The sequence below is a fragment of the Capricornis sumatraensis genome, chromosome 16 (genome assembly GCF_032405125.1).
Source record: "Capricornis sumatraensis isolate serow.1 chromosome 16, serow.2, whole genome shotgun sequence".
NCBI lineage: Eukaryota > Metazoa > Chordata > Mammalia > Artiodactyla > Bovidae > Capricornis > Capricornis sumatraensis.
The window spans coordinates 66,279,728-66,306,030 of NC_091084.1; the positions used below are offsets into that span (position 1 = coordinate 66,279,728).

At 40.4% G+C, this 26,303-nt stretch overlaps 1 protein-coding gene across 5 annotated transcripts in view; it reads left to right on the forward strand.

The window, feature by feature from the left end:
* Positions 1 to 26,303, forward strand: part of CD44 (CD44 molecule (IN blood group)) — an 89,293-nt gene that overhangs the window by 45,598 nt on the left and 17,392 nt on the right. For 2 of the 5 annotated variants that reach the window (XM_068988286.1, XM_068988287.1), the window contains exons 4-5: positions 421 to 489; positions 2,900 to 3,148. In XM_068988286.1, the coding sequence (XP_068844387.1) occupies positions 421 to 489; positions 2,900 to 3,148 (318 nt within the window). Of the gene's footprint in view, positions 1 to 420; positions 490 to 2,899; positions 3,149 to 10,234; positions 10,373 to 12,512; positions 12,627 to 13,103; positions 13,221 to 16,276; positions 16,406 to 17,872; positions 18,005 to 21,496; positions 21,599 to 23,332; positions 23,423 to 24,283; positions 24,479 to 26,303 lie in introns of all 5 variants that reach the window. The other 3 variants (XM_068988283.1, XM_068988284.1, XM_068988285.1) reach the window with 3 other exon arrangements.

Genomic DNA, 26,303 nt, shown 5'->3' on the forward strand with positions numbered 1-26,303 from the left:
TACATGTGATTTCTTCATTATAGTTCATACATTTCTTTAACACTTTTTGAAGTGCTTCCCCTGTTAATTTTATAATAATACATTTAAAAAATAACTTCTAATGTATGCCTCAATAAAGAAAGACCATGTCTATCTTACCACCATTGTATCAACCAGCCTTCTATAATGCTTGGTATAGAGCATATACATTTGTTAATGAGTGGATTTGTTGGCGTGGGGACCTTCTAAAGATGTATGAAGTAAAATAAAAGTGAAAAAATGCATCACCAAGGTCAGAGAAGTTCCTAGGTGACTTGGTCAAGTTTAAGAAAATGATCTGGGCTAAGTTATAGCGAAAGTCATCCTAGCAAAGAGAAATGGACATCAATTAGGCTTCTGGTTTTTAGCGTTCTCATGTCTTTTTTCTTTTCTACTTCATAGCTCCACTTGGAGAAGACTGTACCTCAGTCACAGACCTGCCCAATGCCTTTGAAGGACCCATTACCATAAGTATGTATCTCTTCTAACCTCGACGGAGTTTTCCTATTCTTGGGGAAAAGATCAGGTGCATTTCTTGTTTCATATTTGAATGGAATCGCACTCATTTCCTTAAGGCTAAAGACAGGGCTACAGTTTACTGCCCCTTTCTTGCTATATGGTTTACCCTGATACATTCATTGTTCCTGAAACATCAGTCACCTGAGAACTGCTTTCACATTTTTTGGCATCTCTGTGGACACAGCACTGTCATTTACTTGATATTTTCCCTTTATTTGACCCATTATTTTCTACTTAAAAAGCATTAATATAACTCCAAATGGAAAGCCAATACCTCTGGTTATAAGTAAAAGGTAACCTTAGAAATAAATATAAATGTAAGAAAAATTAAATAATGTTCTTAAATTCTAGCTGTTGAAGGCTCTGAGTCTGAGCCATGTTCCCTTTCTCAGAGGGAGGGATTAATAGGTGTTAGAGGTAGGGACATTCTGGCCTCCCACATTTTCTGTATGATTCAACTGGAGTATTTAAAAATGATAATAAGAACGCAAACTTCTTGATATGTGTTTCAACGTTATTTACACTATGTCGACCTAAAATCTTCCTGATTATCCTGAGAGATTGACACTGCAGAAAACACAGTATTTCAGCCAGAACTTTCAAATAGGTCAACGTGTTAACCTTGATTTGATTGCCTCTGAGCCTCATGTTTTGAGAAGTATGACAGTGATGATGAGGCTGGATTTCTACCTCCTAAAAGCCAGACCTCTCGATGTCCAAGGTGGCCGGAGTGTTGTGGTGACAGGGGGACGAAAGTCATGCCTGGCCCACACAGTTCCAGCTCCCCACGGCAGGAAATTGCCCCTGGCCTGTGCCGGACAGGAAGGGGCCGGCACCTGTGAAGTGCTCTGTCTGTGTCAGACCTGGTGTGAAATCCAAGTTCTCTACAATCTGGATGATCTGAGCCTCAGTTTTCTCGTTTGAGTAATGAATCAACATATAAGGTTTGTCATGAAACTTAAAAAAGATATGTGATCCATGCCCGGCCCATAGTAGATGCTCAATAAATGCCCCATTTCCTTGGTCCCAACAGATCTTTTTCTCCATGTCCAGACCTGTTCAAGTGTGGTCCTATTTCTTTATCAGATCTCCGTCTGTGAGATGATTAGGGTGATGGAGACTTTGGATTTTTTAGAAGTTATATTTGATTAATAGTTCCACTTGGACAAGATAGTTAGACAAACAGAAGGAATCTTTAGTCCTGCTTATGCCGCATAGTAGAAAATCATTTCAGCTAAATGCACACTTGTGCAGTGAGTGACTCACACTTGAAGGCAACACATTTAGAACTATGAATGAAGCCCTTCTCGCTCTTTCTCCTCATGTCGTTCTAGTCATTTTCTTGTTTAAACCAAAGGTTTTGATCTTTACATGCACTCCTGTGTGCTCATTTCCAGTTGAATTTCACAGATGGCAGAGCCTCTGTCAGTGTTTCAGCGTGCTGTTTTGTTAGCCAGGACTGGGGATTCATTGAAACTGGAAACATTTTCCCCTTAGAAAGAAAATCTAATTCTTCATGGATTTGCATACCTCAGAGGTCTGGTTCCAGACCACTGCAATGAAACGAACATTTTGATACATTTGGGGGAGTTTCCCAGCACATGTAGACGTTACATTTACACTATACTATAATCCAAGTGTACAATAGCATTGTTTTGTTTTTTTTTAAACAAATGTACATGCCTTAATTAATATTTTATTGCTAAAAAATGCTCACCATTTTCTGACAACAAAGAGTTTCCACAAAGCTTCCATGTGGAAAACAACACAGTATCTGTGAAACTCGGTAAACTGAAGCACTAATAAAGAAGTTATGTCTTGTATTCCCTGATGAGACTGACTGCCTCTTTGTCTCCTACTTTCTCAAAATAGATGGAATTAATAGCAACAAATGTGACATGTACTTGAGAAGGAAGGGTAGGGACCAGGCAGGAGAATCACCGTTTATTGAGCACCAGCTCTATTTTGAATACTAGGCTAAGTACTTTCCATACAATGTATCATATAGCGCTTATAGAGGAGGTAGTCTCATTCCCACTTTACAAATGATGAAACTGAAGCTCAGAGGGTTGCCTACCTCGTCTAGAGCCACACAAAGCTGGGATTCAAACCTGGGGACATCTAAATACACCCTCTCCCCTGCCTTCCCACTTCCAGAGTGTGTGAGTGGCCAGGGAGGGTTCACTGTCTCAGTGCATTATATAGTCACTTTGTCATCCCCACTAGAGATGTAGTTAGCCACTGTTTTGCTTAATAAAAACAGAAAAATAGCTCTGAAGTCACTGTAAGCTAAGCCACCGTCTTCCTTATAGTCAGAATACATCAGCTGTCAGGTTCTGAAAGTGGCTCCTCTGTCTTCCAGCTATTGTAAACCGCGATGGCACCCGTTACACCAAGAAAGGCGAATACAGAACGAACCCCGAAGACATCAACCCGAGCATCGTGAGCCCCAGCAGCCCTCCTGATGATGAGATGAGCAGTGGCTCCCCCAGCGAGAGAAGCACGTCAGGAGGCTACAGCATCTTCCACACGCACCTGCCAACCGCGTACCCACCCCCAGACCAAGACAGCCCCTGGGTCTCCAGCAAGCCAGAGAATACCTCGGATACCAGTAAGGAGAAAGAGTCCCTGTGCTTTCCGATAGCCATTCGCTCACAGGGATGTCTCTGGTCTCTCTGAGGGACATGAACTCGTGTTGATAGCGTCTGTCTCTAGAAGGTGGTGACATGATTTGGGGAGGTGGCCTCCCGCAGTTGTCAGTGTGCTATATCGTTGACTGCTTCTGCTTACAAAAAAAACTGTTTTTTCCATCTCTAAGAAGTACCGTACTGGAAATTTTTCAGAAGAACGTCCCTTGTTCTCTTGTCCCAGAGAAATGGTGACGGTTGAGACCTGATAACACAAGCTAGTTTCATTTTTGGTGCATTCCCTTCTTGTTCTTACCCATTTATGGATAAAATTATTTCCATAAAGTCGGGATCGTAAAATATGCATACCATTTCATCTGCTACTTTTTTTTCAGGTTCATTTTATACGTTTAGGTTTTAACTTGATGTGTATTCATGTTGTTAATTGGGTAATAATTAGTCATACTCTCCACTCATGATTTGCTAAACAATTCCTTTGTTTTTGGCCTAAGGGAGTGTATCTGAAAGAGTTATCTGATCAAATTAAATCTACTTATGGGTTTTATATCCGTCTCTAGTGGGGAAGGCTCTTCATGCTTGCTTGGTTATGTGAGTAACTCATTTTGGGGACTGCTGGAGTGCAGCTATTTAAGCTCTGCATTCAGTTTCTTTGGGGTTTGGCCCCGGCGTTTCACTTTCATTGGAAAGTGTGTACATCTTCCTCTGGTCTTCTGCCCTGCTTCCTTCTTTGCTTTTTCCCCTACGGTTTGTTTTAAAACAGGTTTCCAGATGGGCTGTGTTCCTTCTGTGGAGGATTATTCAAATTCAAACAGGCCTTGTGCCTCTTGAGCTCCTTTCCTAGTATGGTGTGGAGCTTCTCTTCTCCTGGCTGCGGCTCTCGGGGGGTGAAATTCTGGTCTCCAGAGAGTGTGGCAGAAAATGTCCTGGTTTGCCAGTGCTCAAGACGGGGCTCTTTTGTATTCTTCAGAAGCCAGGGCGATTTGTCAGAGCCCTGTGATTTAACGTAAGGTCACTTTCTTGATGGTGTTTTAAATTTCTGTTAGCAGATTGCCGAGGGAAGGGCACAGATAAAGCTGGGATCCGGTCATTCTCCAAAGATTCTTTGAAGCATTTCAAACAGCAGATATTTTCAAATTTCCCATGATTTCCTAGGTTATTGGATCTCTGGAGACTGCATTGCAGTATTTCCCATGATTTGCTAGGTTATTGGATCTCTGGAGACTGCGTTGCAGTATTGTGTGTAATCCTATGAACAATCCTTCTTTTAAAGTTTATTTGTTTTAATTGGAGGATAATTACCTTACAATATTGTGATTTTTTTTTTTTTTTGCCATACATCAACATGAATTGGCATAAGTATAACATATGTGCCTTCCATCCTGAACCCCCCTCTTACCTCCCTCTCCACCCTATCCAGGTTTGGACAACCCTTCTGGAGAGAAGCTTCTGCAAACCAAGCAGGTGGAGCTGCTAGTTACTTGCTCCTTCCTGAGTTCCCTGCCTTTCTAAAGTAACCACTTAGAAGGTGTTCAGGGAATGCAATTTTAGCAAAAGCAACAATTAGTGGTCTCAGCAGGAAGCAGATCAAGGCAGTCTTAAAGTACCATTTCCCTCCAAAGAAGAAAATCGAGACAAAAATGTATCTTGTGGGAACCAGATGAAACTAACATTTAAGCTGCTAACAGCCTATAGAAAATAGTATTTCACATGTGCTTCAGGAAGGGCAATGAGGACATTTTATAAACATTCATGGCAACATCCTTTAAGGACAGTAGCTTTTCTGCCTTAATCAGCAAACATATTTTTGAAGTCCTACAATGTATCAAGCGATTCTAATGCTTGGGACCCAGTGGTAAACACCATTAGAAGGTAATATTGAGGAAAAGGTAAGGATTAGTAACCTCGTCTTTCATTCAACCAGTATTTGAGGTCTTCTCTGAGCCAGACAATGCTCTTGTTACTGGGGACTCAGATGAATCTCCCTTCATGGAGCCTGTTTCCTATACAGAAATCCAGGGAATGATTTGGTTAAGTATGTTTACTTAACTAAAACATAGTTTAGCATTTGGGTTGAGAAAAGAATTGTGCTTTTCTCTTTCCAAAACACTTAGCTAAGTTTAAGTAGTGTAGGAGGAGACTTATATGTCTAGCGGAGTAAGTCCAGAGCCAACCTGAGAGTCGAGAGAGTGTTGTAGGATCCAGTAGGGCAATGCTGAATACATTAGCTCACACGAAGAAAGGCGTCAAAGAAAACAAGCAGCCTGCTCAAGCGGCAAACTCGAGAACATTAGCACTGACAAGTTCCTGAACAAACCATATTTTCCAAGCCGAGTGAGGAGAATCCCCAAGCCTCATAGCTATTGGACTGAGAGTTGGGACTTAGCGAGAGGGAGTGATAACAAAACCTCCCTAATGTATGCAGAAGGGCAGAGGTCAAGAGGAAGGCTGGCTGAACACCAAGAAGTGCATCTTTGGCTTGCGTGGTTGATTCCATCCTTAAGGGTCCTTGGTGGGTGGCAATAAGGAGAGCCAGTGAGAAAGACCATCTGGGAAGCGCTTGACTTCCAGCAAGCCTTTTATTATAAATGTTGTTTTTGGAAGCGCCTTCCTGGAGGTATGTCATCAGCCTTTTTGCTATTCGTGATCTGGAATCATTTGGAATCCAAAAACTTATAATTCAGGAAGCAGACTCTTGCCTTGGATCACTCTTATCTCCTTGTCTTCTGGGTGTAATTACATATACATGTATATTTATTATATGTATAATGACATATAATATAATAATATATTTATTATTATTTTTGGTCTAGTATGGTCTGCTTGTGTGGGGAAGAGATGAAAACTCTGCTGGCTAGGCGAGAGCTGTTCACAGTTTCTCCAACTGTCATACACCTCCTTTTCGGAAGACAGAAATAATGCCTATTTCTGTCCTGCTCTTGTCTGTTTACTTCCTGTTGGTTTCTACCGGATGTACTAGAGGGAGAGGGTGGCCAGAGTTCTGTTCCTTTAATCAAGTTTCTGAGGTAAGAATGGGTTGTCTGCAGGTTTTCCAGGAGGATGCCCAGGTTTAGCTGGGGCATCCGGCGTAAAATTGGCTCCTATCTCTCTAGTCCCTTTTATGTATATGTGTCCTTTGTAGCACTGAACATACTGTGTAAGGAGTTGACATTGAATGTGTATAGAGTTAAAGCTTTTAATCTAGAGTTCATGGGCTTCCAGTAGGCTCAATGATAAGCTGTAAGGTATTCAAGAGCCACCAGAAAAAAAATATGCAGAACTTTGAAAACGTGTATGTATAGGCTCCCTTTTTCGAGGAGAGCAGCCGTAACTTATATTAGATTTTCAAAGAAGCATGTGACTCAAAATGATTTTTTAAAATCTCAACTGGCTTAGAGGTTTACCCTGATGATTTTTGCTATTCTTCAGGGAAACAGTCTGGACTCAAGTCCAACTTGAGAATCAAGTGGGAGATTTCAAAATTGCAAAATGACAATTTTTGCAATTGCCTTCCTCTAATTTGAATAGAATCCAGAATTTCTCTAACTTGGGAAGTTTTTGTTTCCTTTCTGAAAATGCATTCTGTATGAGAATTAAAAGTAACAGAAAGTGATAAATGGATTCTTGAGAAATCTTTATCTGATTTCAACACTTGGAAACACACCCTTTGCAGAGTTCCTGCTCAAGTATAAAGCTTGACTTGAGATTAATGAATGTGGGAGGAACTTGGAAATGCTAGTTGTCATTACAAGCTTCCTCAGGTAAAATGACAAAAAGATCCAAAAGTTACAAGCAAGCACCTCTAAAGATACTCCAAAAATAAATGAATGGAAGCAACTTTATGAAATGCTACCTAGAAGGCTTCCAGTTCATGGCTGGGTCACCTAATCAAGTAGATGTAAAATCTCTTTTCCATCACAGGTTATTAAGTTGCTACTTGATTTTGTTCTCAGCTTGTATTCAGGGGGCTTGGTTTGAAGAATGAGTAACACTATACGGATAAGCATACTGAAATTGTCCTAAGATGCTAAGAGATCTGGGGGAGCCTGGAAAGATAAAATCAGGCCTCAATCTTCTCTAATCTTCATTCTATAAAATATGCACACATTTTATATAGATAGGACTGGGAGTAAAGTTTTTCTGAAAAGACCTCACTAATGATGTTTTCATAATTGATCCGGTTTCTGCAACTTTGTACTCAAACCGCCATGCAGCAGCTCAGGAGCAGTATAATTGGATATGGTCTTGGTTTGGTAATTCACAGCCTAAGACTCGGGATCAAACAGCAACAGTGACAGGGAAACTGTTACGTCTCTTGCGTCTCTATTGTCTTGAATGCCAAGCCTTTCAGTATTCAGGGAAAGGACCTCTTTATTATGTCAGAATTTCCTACTGATGCTCTGTCACCATCCTTAGGGAGAACAGAATCTGGCACCACTTTGTTTAATAGCGAGGCCAGTGGACCTGGGACATGACTGGATTCTGCTCAATGTCCTACTTGTTTTCCTTCTGGCAACATGCACCTAGAATCAGAATTATTTTTCCTTCAGATCTTTGATTAAGAGATTCAATCAGAACACGTCCTCTTAAAAGAAGTCTATTAGAAAATGCATACTCCTGGTTTCCGCTGATCTGATTAACACAGAGAATAATAATAACAGAGGAAAATACTGATTTACAGATGGAAAGTGTAGGCCCCAGACAATTGTTTGGACATCTGCTATCTCAACTGTAAAGTGTAGGAAGTGACCTGTGCTTGACCTCAAAATCTAGGTTTCTAACAAGCTCCCTGGATGTTTGACTATTCATTCTAAGTAGCTATAAAGTGTTTTGACTTAAGAGTTTTTGTGGGAAAAGATTCCAAGTCTGTAACAATGGGATATTGTTAGCATATCTTCATTTACTAACTTTTGTTGTTGGTGGATATGACCATATTTCAAAATAATTAGAACTTTTTTAATTCAGAAGAAGAGTTATAAAAAAGATCCTTTACATTTGCTTAGTTTATGAGACTAAAATAAACTGTATTTTTTACTTTGACAAATATTCCTATAAGGAAAATAGTACTGATATTATGTTATGATTACATATGATAGTGATTAAGATAACGTTGGAGGGGTGGGGAAGAGATTGAAAGCAGAATTTTTAAAATGGTATTTTTAAAATGTTTACAAGGTTTATCTTCATCAGACAAATGTTGTGAAGGAAAAGGTCTTGTACTTCTCCTTGGGCTTTCTTGATAGCGAGAAAAAAGAAATCTAATTCGGCTTACTGTTGTATTTGGGGATTTAATGATGGTTTCATCCTCTCTGCTTGAACTTTTCTCAGCTTTTGTATCTACTATTTTCTGGCACTAGTGGTAAAGAATTTGCCTGCCATTGCTGGAGACACAAGAGATGTGGGTTCGATCTCTGGGTTGGGAAGAGCCCCTGGGAAAGGAAATGTCAACCCAGTCCAGTATTCTCACCTGGGAAATCCCATGGAGAGAGGAGCTTGGTGTGCTACAGTCCATAGGGTTGCAAAGAGTTGGACACTACTGAAGTGACTTAGCACATGGCACTAATTTCTACTATTCTTCTGACGCACATCATGGCTACAGAAATGGCAGTCTTTGGAAGTTTCCAGTCAAGACTCTGGCTTCTAGTCTTGTTAGTAAGATCATTGGGTCACTTCAGTTTGTCTTTCTTGATTGAGTATTCTATTTTCAAAAACTGAGTCTCAAAATGTTCTGTTCTGCTTTGCAAAATCTAGCATTGATGTACAAGTAACCATGGGCAACGCTGTTTGGGAATTTGGACTCTAACTGGAGAAAAGTGGAATGGGATCTCTTTCCAGCTTTCACCTCAGCTGCCCCTCTGCCACGTGTCTGATATTGTTGGGGCTATGTCTCTGAGGCTGCAGGCAGATGTATCACACCCTAGATTCTTGGAGGATGATACTGGTTGACCAAGATAGAGGGTAGAAGGTGAAGGGCTGGAACTCTGAAGAGCTGGATTTTAGAAGCACAGACTGTCACATGTGGTGGCTGTTCAGTCGCCCAGTTGTGTCTGACTCTGTGAGTCCATGGACTGCAGCACACCAGCCCTCCCTGTCCCGCACCATCTCCCAGAGTTTGCCCAAGTCCATGTCCATTGCACTGGTGCTGCCGTCCAGCCGCCTCATCCTCTGACACCCTCTTCTTTTGCCTTCAATCTTTGCAAGCATCAGCCTCATATGTGACGAGGATCAGTGTCTTGTTCAGTCCACATTTCTAATCATCTAATCTCATACTCAGTTTCTCTGCAAAATGATCTTTCTGATGGTGAGGGACACAATACTTTCTGTAAAAGCTCATTGGTGGATAGTTCTGATTATCACCTTTTTATTTTTGTTTATGTATTTATCTGTTTAGCTGCACGGAGTCGTCCTTGTTTTGCACAGGCTTTCCCTAGTTGCGGCAAGCGGGGGCTACTTTTGGTTGCGGAGTGCGGGCTTCTTATCAGTTTTCTGGTTGTATGCTAAAATAATGCTGGGAACTGCAGCGTAGCTTTCATTTGTGTTCAGAGTTACAGAAATCAAATGCTAGAGAAGATCAAACCTAATAGCTGGATGAATAGCAAATTGTGAATACAACTGAGGGATTTTTAGAAATGATTGACATGTGTTTAGATTCCAAGGTATTACTGAAGGTGGCTTAACACAACAAATGGGCACGTGTGAAACTTTTTTATTCTGTTCTTGACAGCCTAGCTTTCATGGCATATGCTTAATAATAAATGCATCTGAAAGCATGGGGGAGTTTATCAGCCTTTTTCTCTTTTACTTCTTTGGTGAGGTTATGTCTATATTTATTCTTTTAACTTCCTTGAAAAGAGTATTCCACTGTAAAGATCATACCCAGTTGTCTTCAGATCTATACATTAGCTTGAGACCAGAATATAACAATTTGGAGTATAGAAGTCAAATCTCTCACTTCTCTCTTATAATCTTGGGAATTTGATATACATTCTGTGCCTGTTTTTTTCCCTCTGTGAAATGGATCACTTGGCATTCAGCTCAGATACTAAAGCAAGTCACCGCAACAGGTACGGATTCAAGTATCATCTCAGCAGGCTGGGAGCCAACCGAAGAAAATGAAGATGAAAGAGACAGACACCCCAGTTATTCTGGATCAGGCATTGATGATGATGAAGATTTTATCTCCAGCACCAGTAAGAATAATCAATTCCTATAGAACCATCTGTGCCAGGCTTATCGATTAATCTGAGTGATGCCCAATAGTATCTTTCTTGGGAAATAGTTAATGTGAGAAATGAGCATAAGCCTGTGATCACAGGTTAGTTAGTTATGCCTTGATGAGATTATGAAGAAAGAAACTGATTTTTTTTAATGGAAGCCAAAATCTTTTATAAAATTCTTAATTCCTCATGTAAATCCTTCCTGTTTTGTTTATTTATGTGTAAAAGCTAAGCTATAACATAACAGTGCCAATTGTTAAAGACATATAGTGAAGCCATTGCATCATAGTATCCAAGTTTGTGACAGTTATAAAACTTTTTTGAGAATAGAGATGGAAATTGAGCTGAAAGGTCCTTTAAAAGATCAAAAATTGGTCTAATACTCTGCCAGATAACTGAGTTTCGTATACTTACCTGTTCATGAGCTAAGATACTGCTGAATGAGATGAGATTGCTGAAACTGACTCCATTACAGCTCTACCTTTTTTTTTTTTTTTGAAAGAGAAGATGTGCCTTTGGGGTGCTAAATGAGCTCTCTCAGGTCACTGAAGTCCAGTCTGTCCTATTTGAACCTGAGAGCTTCAACCCCAAAAGTATAGCATCCCAAGAGGAAGTGGTCCAAAAAAATAGCTTAGACCTGAAGGCATTTGAGTATATGACATCAGTACAACAAATACTTGAGGTGAACTATATGCTTTATATCTAAGCTGTATTCCTTAGCTGGACACCCCTGCAGAGCTTAGAAACTAACAAGGGAGCTCTCTTTAGTAACTTCAGAAAGAATACCAAATACCCTCAAAACACTGGAGCTTCACTATTGTACTGTCTGTTGGGTTCAGGATATAGCCATATCTTCTAGGTTGGGCATCGGGAAAGATGTCGTCTTAATACTTGAGAAACTAAGCCCTCTTAAATGGCAAGCCAAACAGATCAACCTGAAAATAAATTATACGCTCAGGCTCCAGCGGGGAGCTTCCCTTGATATTGTTTCATGTCTGTGGCATATTTCTCCATTTCAGCTCACTTTTCTTCTTGGCACCTATGCACTTAATTGAGCTGGATGCCCACTTCCTTCTATTGGGGTGTGATAACTGCCAGTTTTTCAAACGAATTGAGAACGTAGTTCATGATTTTACCTGATTTTATTAACTTGTGAAATAGAATCCAATAGTATTATCATTCTGAAGCGTTTTGTATTATTTGGGTATCAAAATAAAGTTTGAAAGAATTAGGATGGATTTTCAAATAACCTTTCCAAAAGACGTTGATTCTGATTTTGTCGTGATTCTTCTGTCATGTGCATCTCTTCTTCCAGCCCTGTCATGTTTGGGGGTGACAATATCAGGGCAGTGGTGGATGTCTGCTTCTTTTTATTTTAGGGGAGCTGCTGCAATGGTGGTTGGTTACCTATGGTTTTTCTTACTGAATGTACGCATCTTGGTTTTCTTTTCATTGGCTATGAATGGCTTGCTCATGAAATGCTCTGTATTTGATGAGAATTTCTGAGGTGTTTGATGAATATTCAGAAATACATAGCTCATCACATGGCTGTTCTAGGTAGATATTCTTCCTTTGAATCATCTATAGGAAAGCTCTGGCTGCTCAGGGTGTTTCTTTCCCCATAATGCTACTAACGAAGTAAAGTGGTCATCATGGCATAACTTTCAAGCATCTACTCTTCAGCTCGAGCGTCTACCTGTAAGCACACCTTTCAGTGTTAGAGATTGCTTGGGTTTTCAAGTGCAGAGGGTTGTTACAGACTGCATGGACGCACAAAGCGTTGACGTCTTTGGTTCTCCTCGGTGGAGGGCTGGTGTTTTCAAAGCTGTCCTTCCTGCTGCATGCAGCTTCTTTAGCTGCTTTCTCCAGAAGATCTCATGTTCTGACCTCCACGTGTTCTCTGACAGAATGCGAAGGACACTGAGATACTTAACAATATGGCTGAGTCAAGCTGAAGTCACTCTCCACTGTCCCTTCATTTCTACTCAACCATCTATACAGCCTGGTATAGATGAACGACTCTGTAGACTACAGAAGGGAGAAATGTACAAAACAAATGGTGAAGGCTCAAGAAATAACGTTCTCCTAATTACTTGAATCATCATTGTCACAGTTTCAACCACACCACGGGTTTTTACCCACCCACAACAGAACCCGAATTGGATCCAAAGGAACCCAGACCATTCGAATCCAGAAGCATCACCTCAGACAACCACAAGGATGACTGGTAATGGGTTACACATACTTAAAGATTATTTTTCCCCCTCAAAGTCTTTGGTGCTGCAAATGTCAATCATCAGGACACAATGGGGAAATTTAGTTAATATCTCATCACAAATTCTTAGTGAACTTTCATGAGGATACTCCATTCAGCTTGAGTCATTTGTCAATTATATCATCTGGGCATAAGATATTTTACGTTGCTTCATTATAAAACTGAACATGTTAAAATGGTTTGCGGTGCTGCCCTTGACAAAGTGGTCATAGTGGTATAACAGGTAATCATTAAGAAATTCTATGCATTTTGATTTTCTCTTGGGAGAGATTAGCAATATCACGCAAAAGTGTTAAGAGTTGATGCTCAGAGGTACTACTTAGGCATTGAACCATTAGATGGCATGTACTTTAATGAAAAGAAAAAAAATAGAACCATCAAAAACTGGTTGATAAAAAGTCACAATGTATATAACCATCATCACGACAGATGTGGACAGAAGTAGCACCAGTGCTTATGGAGAACGCTGGACCCAGGAACCGCACTCTTCTCTCAGTCACCATGGGTATCAGGATGAAGAGGAGACCCCGCATCCTACAAGCACAAGTAAGAAGGATGGCAGTCAGCAGTTCTGGTTTAGCTGAGTAGTGAAGTCACTCCAGAGAGTAGGGGAAAGACATTGGCTACATCTTCGATCTCCACACAGTAATTTCTTTTATCCCCAGAGCATAAAAAGCTGCCAAATCTGCACACGGTCTCTTAGAAATTGGAATTAAAAATACTAACTTGTCAAGTTGCCCCCAAAGGCCAAAATGTTTAAAAATATCTAAGATACGGTTTTTTGTGTTAAAGATTCCCAGAGGCTCCATTTGGATAGTTTGTGTGTTTTTACAGAAATGTCTGAAGGAGAGAGTGTTCTTTTGGTGCTTAGCAGTGGCATGTGGAAAGAAAGTGTGACAAGTCCAAGGATCTTTGGAACTCTTTGTTTTCTGTAAAGATCTTTGAGAAATCCAGCTTCTTTTTCACATTCTGTTTCTCACCCCATTGTAGAAACACCTCCCTTGTGCTCTTGGGAAAGACAGTCACTTAGATGGACTATATTTGAATTCCTTGACTGTTCTTTTTCTGTTTTTAAACTCAAGGTAATTTGGGGGAAGGCTTTGATGCTGTTATTCTTACTTGTATGCAAACATCTCAGGTTTCCTAAAGCAATTTCAAGTCTTTCTACTGGCCTATGAGAATAGGACAAAAAAGAAGTAAGTATATTCTCTTCTTTTTTTGTCTCTCTCTCAGAGATGCCTATATTTGGTATAAAAGAAGCTTTAATTTAGGATAACAGCTCGTAGCATTATAGAAATTATGGTTCAACCATGGTTCTTATAGCCTTAAACACTCCAAAAGCAAAAAATGTAAGGAACAATCACTAAAAGCCAAAGGAGTTTGGGAATCCAAGGTCTGAAGATGTCTTCAGACAACAAAAGAAACTTTCAGACATCAGCTAGGACTGAACAGATTAGGACTGAACATCCTGAGCACTGTGACCTTTCCTGGTGGCTTGGACAGTAAAGAATCTACCCACAATGCGGGAGACCTGGGTTTGATTCCTGTGTTGGAAAGATTCCCTGAAGAGGAAATGGCAACCCACTCCAGTACTCTGATATTCTTGCCTGGAGAATCCACATGGACAGAGGAGCCTGGCAGGCTTCGGTCCATGGGGTCGCAAAGAATTAGAAGCTACTAGGCACAGCACAGAGTATTGTACTGAATACACCCAACAGGCCTGCATCTCATTACTGACCACAATAGATTTGATATTCACATGAGGATTATGGGCTGAGTTAACAAAGAGTCTAATGAAATAAGAAACAGAAATAAGAGAAATAAAACAAATTTCTTCAGAATGGGATTCTGTACCAGTCCCTTTGGGTCCTAATAGTTTATTTTAGAAGTTGTTAAGACAGTTTGTACCTAAAAGTTTATATTATTTAAGTTTGTACTAGTTAAGAGGCTGGGAATTAATGAGCCTATTGTCAAAAAGTAGTGGGGGAGGGGCATGATTACTGGAGGGTAGCTGAAAAACAGGACAGAACAAAACCTAACAGAAAGTGGAAGCTGCTTCAGCGATTCTTTTATGGGGACTTGCAAAACATCAAGTGATTCTGGCTGGCGATTTCTAGGCTTTATCAAAAAAACATTACAGCTTCTAGAAGAGAGTCAATCTTTGTATTTGCAATGGAAATCCTATAGTCTGCTAACCCATATATTGAAGACAACAGAGGGTTACTGGCTATTTAAAGGATCATTCTGTTTATAAAGATAGTGGTAGCAAGAGTATAGAATAGTGTGTGCATTTCTTTTCTTTTCTTTTTGACTTTAAGCAGTTTATATTTGGGTTAAATTTTCTCTTTTTGTTGTTGGGTTTTTTTTTTTTTGGTAATTACATCCAGTGTTGTTTCTATCTTCATTATTTGTCAGGAGGTAGTGATTTAATCAGGGGGAGGTAGAACTTAAGATTTTTATTTTTTTTTCCCTCCCTCTGGATAACCTGTTAATTTCAGGAATGTTTTGGCCAATGCAAGGGTAAAATGAGGGCAGTAAGTTTTATTTTTTTTAAACATCTTTGCTGTTGTCAAGTCACAACACATTATTTTCTAAAATAGTGAAATAAACTAGTTTTACAAGTTGCAAACTGTACTTCAGCCTGGCAAGTCTATACAGTCTGTTTTTCCTTTTTTTACTGAGGTATAGTTGATGCACAGTATTTAACAGTCTCATTTTCTTGATGAACAGAACTTCAGTGTTAGTCACAATGGATGAAAATGTCAGTGATTTTCTGATTCTTCCCAAAGGCACCCTGGTACAATTTTATTTCATTCATTTTGTCCTTCTTCAAACTAGACAATTACAACATTGAGTGCTTGAAGTTTTAAGCCTGTCACACACTCTTACAATGCCAAACACTGGTTAGAAAGGTTTTAAATAATGTCAAACATTGGCTAGAAGAGTTTTCTTCCACTGAATTAAATTTGTTAAAACGTGATTTTGACAATTTTAGATGCTCCATGGACATAACCTTGTAATATGTCAGTGGAATAGCATCTCAATCATTCCCAGCATCTTTCATGCTGGGCAGATTCACTGCTGGTACATTTCCGGTGTGTGAGATGTTGAGTCATGTGACCACTATTTGAGAAGTCTTCCTACTAGGCTGATCTCATCATAGATTGTTATATAATATACTCCTCCCCCTCAAATCACTGAAGACCAGAGGTTAATTTTTTGAATGAACAGTTCTTTCAGGCAGGGTATGTGAGGCCATAAACTCTAGTAAAATAAGAATAGTACTAGGAATTCATAGACTGTGATCTAGTTATAACTTTGTGCTGATCTGGCTATGTGATTTTGAGCAAATCACGATTTCTTTGGGCCCGTTTTCTCACCTGAAAGACTAAAGGATTTAAGGACTAAAGGATTTAGACTAAAGTCTAAAGACTAAAGGCCATCTGATTTCTAATATCCCTTTCAGAGTGACCAGTGGTCTCTCTCTTGCTGTCCCTTTCTGCCTCCTGTCCCACCTGTATATGTGTTTAAGGTAGGAAGCTATGTGTTGGTAAGGAAAGTAATTGAACAATAACAGCTCACCGTTGACGTTCTTCTCACAGCCCAGGCACCCACTACTAGTACAGCAGAAGAAACAGCTACCCAGAAAGAGCAGTGGTTTGAGAATGGAAGGCCTGGGGAATATCCCCAAACACCAAAAGAAGACTCTCATTCAACAGCAGGGACAACTGGTAATGCATGGTTTCACAGGCAGACTTGGGTGAAAATTTCCTCGGGCGTTAAATGCTGGGCTTTGAGGACAGTGAACAAGAAGAGTTGGAAAGAATTGTCACAAGATGTTACAGTCCCTTAATCAATGACCATGCAGCCAACACAGAGCCAGCCCTTAAGTGCTCATAATAAATCCCCTGAGCAGAAATGGATGTAGGCACAGAAGGGAGACATGGAATATGTGCTTGCATGCGTCACTTTCGGATCTAATGTTGGCATCCCCTGGGGAGACTGTCGAAGAGACTCTGATCGTATAAAATACTACCTTTTCTTTTGTAAAGGAATCTTCTCCATGATGTGGGTCCAGTCTTTACAACACAGTTCTATAAAATACTGGGCTTGTTAGAAGCTTTTGGTCAGAAAAACCTCAGTAGTTGAAGAAATGGAGCCAGACATTTTGAGACAAACACATGTCTGGTGTCATTTGGCCTTTTGTCATGTTTATTTGGAGATTTCTCCTCGAATAGACAATAGTTTCTTCTTAAATTAAAAAAAAAATGCCTCTATACTTGAACTGTGGGATTGGGGAGATTGGAGTCAAAGCTTGTCATCTCTTGTCATTTCTAAGCGTTGCCTGATAAGTTCACTCTGCCAGCTCCTATGCATGTGTGACAGAAGCCTTGAAATGCATCCTATCTTGTAAAAAAATGTGAATTCCGTATCCTTACTTGATGGCAGTGGGAAGTATTCCTGTGTTTTCATTTACAATATAGGATATAACGCATGATTTTCTTCCGGTGTGTGGCAGCTTCTGAATTCATAGCTGTCAGAGTGATGGATCCAGTGACTGGCTACATGATGTGGTTGCTGCCAAGGGGCCACTATTGTCATCTTTTCTACCTCTGCGTCTTCATTGGCTCAGAATGAAGCCAAAGCACGTGCTGCATTCTTATGTCACTTGTGCCCTAAATCTCACTGTTGGGTGGTACTGCTTCTGATGGAGTCCATTCATGCTTTTGAGATGAATGGCATTGACTTTCCTGTCTGTCTGGGGGTGGGGAAGCTGTTACCTGACTCCTTCCCTGCATCACTACTGGCCTCACGTGCATTTCGCCGGGATGCGGTTGTCTAGGATGATCGAGTGTGTTTGGACTCCTGCACTTCCTCCTTCCAGGGATGGTGGCAGCGTGGTGTGGGTGAAGAGCTATTTCTCCTCTGTCTTTACTATAACTTCTCATCCTCCCGCTAGAGAAGTTATTAGTGCTTTTGCATCCTCTGGTTCACATGCTGATTGCTAGGGAAAATGAGCATGAGTGAAACGGCACCTGCTGAAACATTCTGCATTTGTGCAACTTCCCGGCCCTCTAGACCCGGAAGACCCTTTCATTGTCTTGAGCAGAGAATATAGTCTTTAAAAAAAAAATTAGTGTATCCCTGTCCAGATGCCAACTAACACTTTGATAATTGCTTAAACTGCATAGTCACAGCAGCCTCAACGCATGTCAGCCATCCCCGTCAAAGAGTGACAACGCAGAGCCAAGAGGACAGTTCCTCAACTTACTTCTTCGACCCAGTCTCGCATCCAATGGGGCGAGGTCATCGAACAAAAGGAAGGATGGGTAATAATCTCTGAGCTCTTTTATATATTATGTTTTAGAAAGCCACCAAATGGCTGTTTTCCTAGAAGTATCCCTTTGGCTTCAGACCAGTCTGCTTTCCTGAAGAACTTTGTTTCTTCCAAAATTAGTTTTCTTAGTAAGACTGATATGCATATACATCTGAATCTGAAGTCCTGGGCAAGAGTGGAGAATTTGGCAGGAGAGTAAAGGAGGATTAGTCCTAAAATGATGGGAATTAGAAGTCATTTTCTCTGAAGAGGAGCAGTCTCAAGATTTCTTTTCCATATACTTCCAAGTGCAGGGTTTTAAAAAGAATGAAGTGATAGATCCAGTGACTATTTCCATTACAGACCCACGATAAAACTTGTCTTTGGTAGAGAAATGTTAGAGGTCAAAGATTCCAAACAAATAACTAAAAGACTCTGGAAAATTGTGTGAATTACTCTTGGAAACTTAGAAATAAAATACACTACTCGGTGACTTAGGATTTGCACCACCCTTGGGCCTCCATAAATGTTTGTGAATTTAAAGCATGGATAGCTTTTATACAGGATGGAATCATTGTTTTCTTAATTAGCATTCTTATTTACCTACTGGAGAAGGAAATGACAACCCACTCCAGTATTCTTGCCTGGAAAATCACTTGGGCAGAGGAACCTGGTCCTTGGGGGTCGTGGTGAGTCAGACACGACTTAGTGAGTAAACAGCAATTTACGTATATGCAATTCAAAAACAGAATTAAACAAGAGAGAGTGAGAAAAAGACTAGCTGGAGCTCTGCAACAGTGGGAGATTATTATTGTATTTGACAAAATTTTAAATTTAAAAGAAATGTTTCCTTTAGCAGAACCAGATGACAACTTTCCCGAGAGAATCTGTAAGAATTGGTAGCAAGTGGTGCCCCTCTTTTCCCAGTGTTTACCAAGGAGAAGAATCTATGTTCTTTACTAAATCCATGAATAGAATTGTGCAATTTTATTAATTTTTTAAAATTTAGCAAGATGTCTTGATCACAGACATGTAACATTCCACAAAGGGAGATCAACCAAGAGAACAAATTGGTGATATGAATTTTCAGTCATAGTTTCGAATATATTTTCTGGACCCAAATTCCCAAGGGTATGCACTGCACAGGACTTATTGAAGTGAGTTCTCAGAATGCAATATAATGTCTCTCAGTATTGAGGTAAGCAAAGTTCTCTCCAAAATGAATCCAGTAGTTTCTGTGGTCTCATTTCTCCAGAACATTGCAACTATGTTGTACCCAAACGTTAGTGATCATATATCCCTTAAAGTATAACTATATTAAATATCTGCAAATGTAATTGTGCTTTATGTTCAGTGCATTATGGAGACGCACAATGTGCAGTTAATTCATGGTCCGTGTTCTTAAGGTAGAGCTTCCCAGGTGGCGCTAGTGGTAAAGCACCCACCTGCCAATGTGAGAGATAGAAGAGACGTGAGTTTGACTCCTGGGTCAGAAAGATCCTCTGGAGGAGGAAATGGCAACCCACTTTGCATAAGCCTGGAGAATCCCATGGACAGAAGAGTCTGGTAGGCTACAGTCCATAGGTTTGCAAAGAATCAGACATGACTGAAGCGACTTAGCAGTCACATGCATGCTCTTAAGGAACTTAAAAGTTAGCTAGGAAAACAGCTTCAAAATAGATCTAATAGTATGAGAGGGTAAGTAATAGATGTCAAATGAACATTGCTAGCAATAAACACAAAAGAAATTCTGCGGATCTCTTGGACAACCTCAGAGAAAGGTAGCTTGGATCTGGTTTTTGAAAAATGGAAAAAAAAATCTAGTTAGTCAGAGACAGGAAGTAGGGGAATTTTTTTTATTGTTTTTAAGGAAAGAAATACATATAAGGAGAGGTTTAAAAGAAAGAAAGCCAAGAAATGAATTTGGCAGAGTCAGTGGACCCACATGTCACAAAGAAAGATGAGTGTGAATGGTGAGGTTGGGGCCATTCTGTTGTGCGGCTGAAGTGCCGCGTGTAGACCCAAACACGCATTTTACACACATGCTGGCTGGGGACTCTGATGATACCCATTGTGGAAAACCAAGCCAGTGAAAGCTTCAGAATCAATATTGTCTTCATATTGATGAAGAGAAAGGGTTTTCATCAAATTGATGAAGTCAAGAACGTTATAATTGGCTTCAACCATAGAATGGCGTCACACCTCTTAAAGGATTCTACTTATAAAAGGAAAGAGGAACAAGAGTGCCTAGAACCATCAGCAGGCTGGACATTTTCTGGGGGGATATCCATTTGGGGTTTTGATTTGGATTAGCCAGACTTTGCTCTTTTTTAGCGATTACTACTACTACTATTATTTTAAAATAATAGAGTCAGCTGCGTTTTGTTCTATGAAGACCCTGATGTGCAGTGGAAAGGCTACAGTGTAGATGTGGGTCCCTAATATTCCAGTGTTCTCCTCTGGAGTCATTTGGAACAGATTAAATCTCCCCAGAGGCAGCAGAGTGGGTGGACTTTGAATCCAAGAGTCGGCAATAGTGATGGTGTTTATGGCTTGTGTGGCCTCTGTTTCACTCGGGACTTGTTATTTCAGCAGAATTGATTTGTGATAGTTATTAGAAACAGCTTCTATAAATATTTCAGTGAAATTTCTATGTAGTTCAACATTATACACGTTGCATTCCAAAGACATCTCCTACGTATGTGTATGGAGGATTCATTGATATCTAATGCTTCTTATTCTTTGCCCTAGAAATCCCCGTGGCTTCCATCTAGATAGTATGGGATGATGATTTTATTTGTACTTTCAGTTCATGGAGCAAAAGAGGAGGAAATGAGGGAAGAGGACTGTAACAACATTTTTTTTTTGGCCAAGTCAAGAGAATGTAACAAAATGGTGCCTGAACCAGTACAGTTTGTCTTTTATCCACATGTCAGATCACTGGCTTACCCCGTGTCTCAGCAGTACACAATGCACCTGCCAATTCAGTAGACACAAGAGAGGCAGGTTCGATCCCTGAGTCGGGAAGATCCCCTGGAGGAGGGCATGGCCACCCACTCCAGTATTCTTGCCTGGAGAATTCCATGGACTGAGGAGCCTGGTAGGCTGCAGTCCATGGGGTCTCACAAGACTGAAGCAACTGAGCATGCGCTCACGCATAGATCATTTGTATAGAACAGGACAAGTCACATGTGGGTTGTATTTCTGTCTCTCTGCAAGGCTTAGGAGGCCCATCATGTACTCATTTAGCATCTTTCCAGACTCAGCAAAAAACAACAAAGATTGTAGCTTTCATACAACTCAGCCTTTAAATGAAAGCCAGTTACTTCTTGAGAGGCCCTTTTGGAGAACTGATCATTTATTTCAGTTCTGGAGACGTGAATTAGTATGTGCTTTCTTTCCTCTCATGCAGGTTTGAATATAAGTATTATTTATCTCTAGACCAGAAATGACCTTCAGATAGCAGTTAGAAAATCAAGCAATAACACTGATTTAATTCCTTCAGATACAGACACCAGCCCTAGTACAACGCTTCAGCCTTCTGCAGATCCAAACACGAGTTCGGTGGGAGACTTGGACAGGACAGGACCTCTCTCGATGACAACTCGTAAGGATAAAGATCCTCAGCCTCTTGACCTGTATTCTTGCTTCAGCTCTTGCTCTCCTTGGCCCTGATGCAGGGCTTGGTGGTGGTATAGCTCATTCAGTGCTGAGTGGTTCAGCTCAACTCAGAATATCAGATTTGTCCTCCTTGTCTTTATTTTCTGGGTGGTTCTTTAAATCTGATTATACCTTCATTTGTGGTGGTTTCCTCTTTAACTTTTTATTAAAAAGGAAAAGGATGTGGGACTCCATTCCACTTGATTTTTCTGCTTTGAGTAGTTAAGTTAGTGAAATTCAAGGCCACAGCTAGGGTAGTGGTATCTCTCTGTTTTAACTGACTAGTTCCTTGTGAGTCCCATCTTTCAATCAAGGCGGAAGAGGGGTAGCATTTTTCAGTGGTTGTAAAAGGATGTTTTGGGGCTAGATAATCACAGAAAGTAGGGGAATCACATTAGCCCATAGAGGAGGATCAAGACAATTTTTTGACAATTGACATTGGTGGCAGGGCCCTGGGAATAAAAGAAGAACGTTTGCTCATATCTCTTCCTATCACTAAACATCTGGCAGAAACAATGCTAAACTTCTAGTGGCCTTAACATCCACCACATAGGTGCAGAGCTATCCCAGAGATCAACATAAAGTCATTCATAATTTCTTGACAGAATATTAAAGAAATCCAGAATTACAAGGGCCTCATTTCACTGCTTGCTAGACATACTGGGCAGAGTCTTTTCATGTGAGCCCTTTCAGGCAAAGGGAAAAATCAACAAGCATGTGTTCATTGTCAAGAATGTAAATAACCCAGCAACCAGGCATCAAAGGAGATGCAAATAAGCCTAGAAATGGTCCCTGCCAATGGAGGGTCTTGCAGTCCTACTTTATGTCCCTGTTGACTTTTGCTCTGTTGTGGGACTTGGGATCTGTTGACTGCCTTTCTCCTGGTTATAATATTTACTGGGTAGTGGACGTGGCTTAGTGGTACGCTTTAGGGTGTGCTTGCCCCTGTAACTCAGAGGTCAGTCCTTTTCTTAGAAGAACACAAAATAAATTAACTCAAAACAATGAAAACCATTTCAGATATGGGCAGTGGTTCAACCAGAAATTGATATGTATCAGTGAGGGCCCTGTATTTGCCCAGACAAGCGTTTCCTGGCCTTTCAGTGCATTGATGAGAATCCTCATCCACAAACGAGATCAAAAAGCTAATCATGGGGTACAATAGTGACTTAAGTGTTTCCCCGTGTAAATCTGAGCTGAGCTACTTGAGCGGGTTAGTCTAGATGAACTTCTTCCTCTTTTGTGGTTACAGGTATTCTGCCTGCTCTGCTGGTGTTTACTTTCCCTATAGTCACACTTCTTGACACACAGTGAAGCTGCTCTTGATGGCTGATAGGAGCACCGGGATTCAAGCATTCTTTTTCCTTTGTTTCTGGTTTTTCCTGAGTGACAGGAAGCAATGTTATAATTGGGCCAGGATGATCCACGGCCGACAAAGTTTTGGCTTAGATTTCATCTTGGCAATTCACCTTGTTTATTATCCAGAAAAACAAAGCCAGCTAAGGGGCAAAGCAGAATTCTGTCGTGCATTTCTTCCAGTCAGAGGAGAATGGCATGCAAACACCTTGGTATTCCTATGTACCTACCCGTCTGACTGTATCAGATCCTCCCTGTCAGCAGATAACAGAGGATTTGTCTCATGGCCCCAAATTAATACTGGACTCATCCCTCATTGAAACAGAGCAGAGTGATACTCACAGCTTCTCTCCATCGCATGGCGGCTTAGAAGAAGACAAAGGCCACTCAACGACTGCTACTCCAACATCTATCAGTAAGGACTGTAAAGCCCACGTGGCTTCAGCTATTGGAAAGAATCAATAAACCACGGGTGCTTTTGCAGTGTCTTTGGTGGAGGTACATCAGTTGGCTGTTGTCCTGCTGTTACTCCTGATCAGAAGGTGTGGCTGGTGATGGTGCTCTGACTTTTCTGCTTTGTAGATCTCTTAGAAGCCATTGTATATGAAATGCAAACTATATTTTCTTAATCTTCAAGTTTGGGTTTCTTAAACCCTAGAGTTAGTGACTTTGTTTAAGAGTAACAGATTGCTGGTGTGTGATTGGGTGGAAAAATCTGAATTATAGCACTCTCTGTTTTCCTTGCATTAATAATATTGTTTTGCCATTTATCCTCTGGACCACAAATCCATGGTGCAGGTGACCAAGAAGCAGTTCAAGGAAAGGAAAGAATAACCAAAGCCTCACATCTTTGAAACTTTGCATTTGCTATCCCAACTGCACAGCCTAATGTTACCTTTCAATTCAGTAACACATTTTTTCCTCTTCATCAGCGGTGGGTTCAATTCAGTAAGAACTCAAGATTATGTAGTACCTGAGTTTTACGGTAACAATTCTAGAGGCATAAACCGTATTTGAATAACCCAAGCAGATGTTGCAATGAATGTCTCTTCTAGATATTAGGATCGCCACTCTCTTCCATTGAATGATGTCCAGATAGTATTGACTGCAAAATATTGATTCTGCTCAATAGGGTGACAAACTGCATCATCTTTTGCTCCATGTTCACAAATAACAAGTGAAAAGTTTTTGCAGCAATTGCACATGCTGAAGACCAGCATGTTTTGGGTGGTGGGCTTACAAATGTGGGTTTACCGTTGATTCCACCTCCACACAGATAGGAACGATGGAAGAAGAGGTGGAAATCTTCCTGAAGATGCAACTACTTCAGTGGAAGGTTACACTCATTCTCCAGATACAAATGAATACACAACCCTCACCCCAATGACCCCTACTAAGACTGGGTCCCCTGGAGTTACTGAAGTTACTATTGCTGGAGATTCCACCTCTAAGGCTGATCTTACTTTACCAGGTAATTTGGCCATTTGATGTCTGGTTTGCTTTCTCTATAGGAAGAAACAACACATACTTTCATATAGTAAAGAACGTCTTCTCTGTGGAGACTGTAATTATATTGATTTGTGTCACGGGAATGGCTTTCATCACAGGTCATCATTCTAATGCAGTAGATTTACTTCAGATGAATAATGCTTTTATTTGCCTGTGTAATTTCCATTTATTTTTTGTGACTTGGTTGTTATGGTAGAATTTCTTTCTTTGTCTTATTCCTGACCTTCTGATATATTTAATTGAACCATATGAAATCGACATTTTTGTAAGTAAAAGTAGTCAAGTATCAGTTTCATTTGATTCAGCTAATATATGCTGCTCACGTAAGGTTTTACCCAACTTGTGAATAATTTCCTTATACTAATGTCTTTGCTCTGAAATTATTTTTTATTGGTGATAGATTGGTGGATTTTATTTTTGGTGAAGGGCTTATGGATACCTCTTCTAATTATGGTGCGCACTTAAAACTTTATGATTTAATCTACATTATGACTAGTTACCCTTTCTCAGACAGAGAGGCCTGGCATGCTGCGGTTCATGGGGTCGCAAAGAGTTGGACATGACTGAGTGACTGAACTGAACTGAACTGACCCTTTCTCTTATGAAAGCAAAAAGTTGATCGAAGATGACATTCAATAAGTTACACATGGACTTTGCCATCCTTCCCATTTCTACTTTTGTTTCTCTGTTTGCACTAAGAAACTAATATTGAAGAAAAGGGAACTGCAAAATACTTACCCTGGCTAAGAAACTAAAATTGAACTCTCTCTTCCTGGTGCCAGATATTTAAGTGTTCTTACTATTCAACCATTAAGGAATATTAAAGATCCATTATTTTAAATATATATATATGTAGTAGCACATGTCTTTTCCTACCCCATGCCCCCTCAGATGAACAATAAGTCTCATGAGAACTCGATATATAAAGCAAATGACAGTGCGATGCTGTGGCTGTTGTGGGATGCCATGTGCCTGGCCCGTATCCTAGAGCCCACATGCCTGGGCTGCCCATCTCAGGGCTTCAAGGGAAACAGTTGTAAAAAATCCTGACCTCAACAGTAGCGGCATGACAAAGCCCCTTTACACCTGCTGGTTCTTTATTCGGCATGGTTCTGCCCTCAGTTGTTAAAAATTCCAAGTAGCCATGTCAGTATTCTTCTGGAGAAATGAATTTTAGAGCACTGCCTGGTTTCTCTTGGCAAAATAGGGCCCTTTATGCAGCCGAGTGAATTTAAATGGCCACTTTAACAGTTACAGTAGCCTCAAAGGATTACATAGCCTATTTGTTAGTAAATAAAATGCTTTCTACAAAGTCGATATTTACATACCCCGATTCCTTCTGCATTCTGCAGCAGTACAGACAGATTTTCCATAGTTCTCCGTGGATTAAATGATCTATCATCCTTGATTTTCTTCCAGAATATTCAGATAAGGCTAATTTCTTCCCATATATTTTTTTCTCCGCCTTTTTACTTAATGTTAAGAATGAAAACATCCTTAATTGTAGTGGCTGTGGTCTTGGTGGTGATGGTGGTGGTGGTGGTGATGGTGGTGATGGTGGTGGTCTTGGTGGTGATGGTGGTGGTGGTGGTGGTGGTGGTGGTGGTGGTGGTGGTGGTACTGAGTGCTTTGGTGTCAGCATTTCAGCAAATCCTGTTGTCAGTTTTTCTAACCATCAGCCAAGGAACAAAGCAATCTATTTCCTCCATACAATTGTGTAAGAGATTACAGATCGCCTATCTCCACTTTCTCTAAATAAGGACATTGTGAAGATCAGATTACTGTGT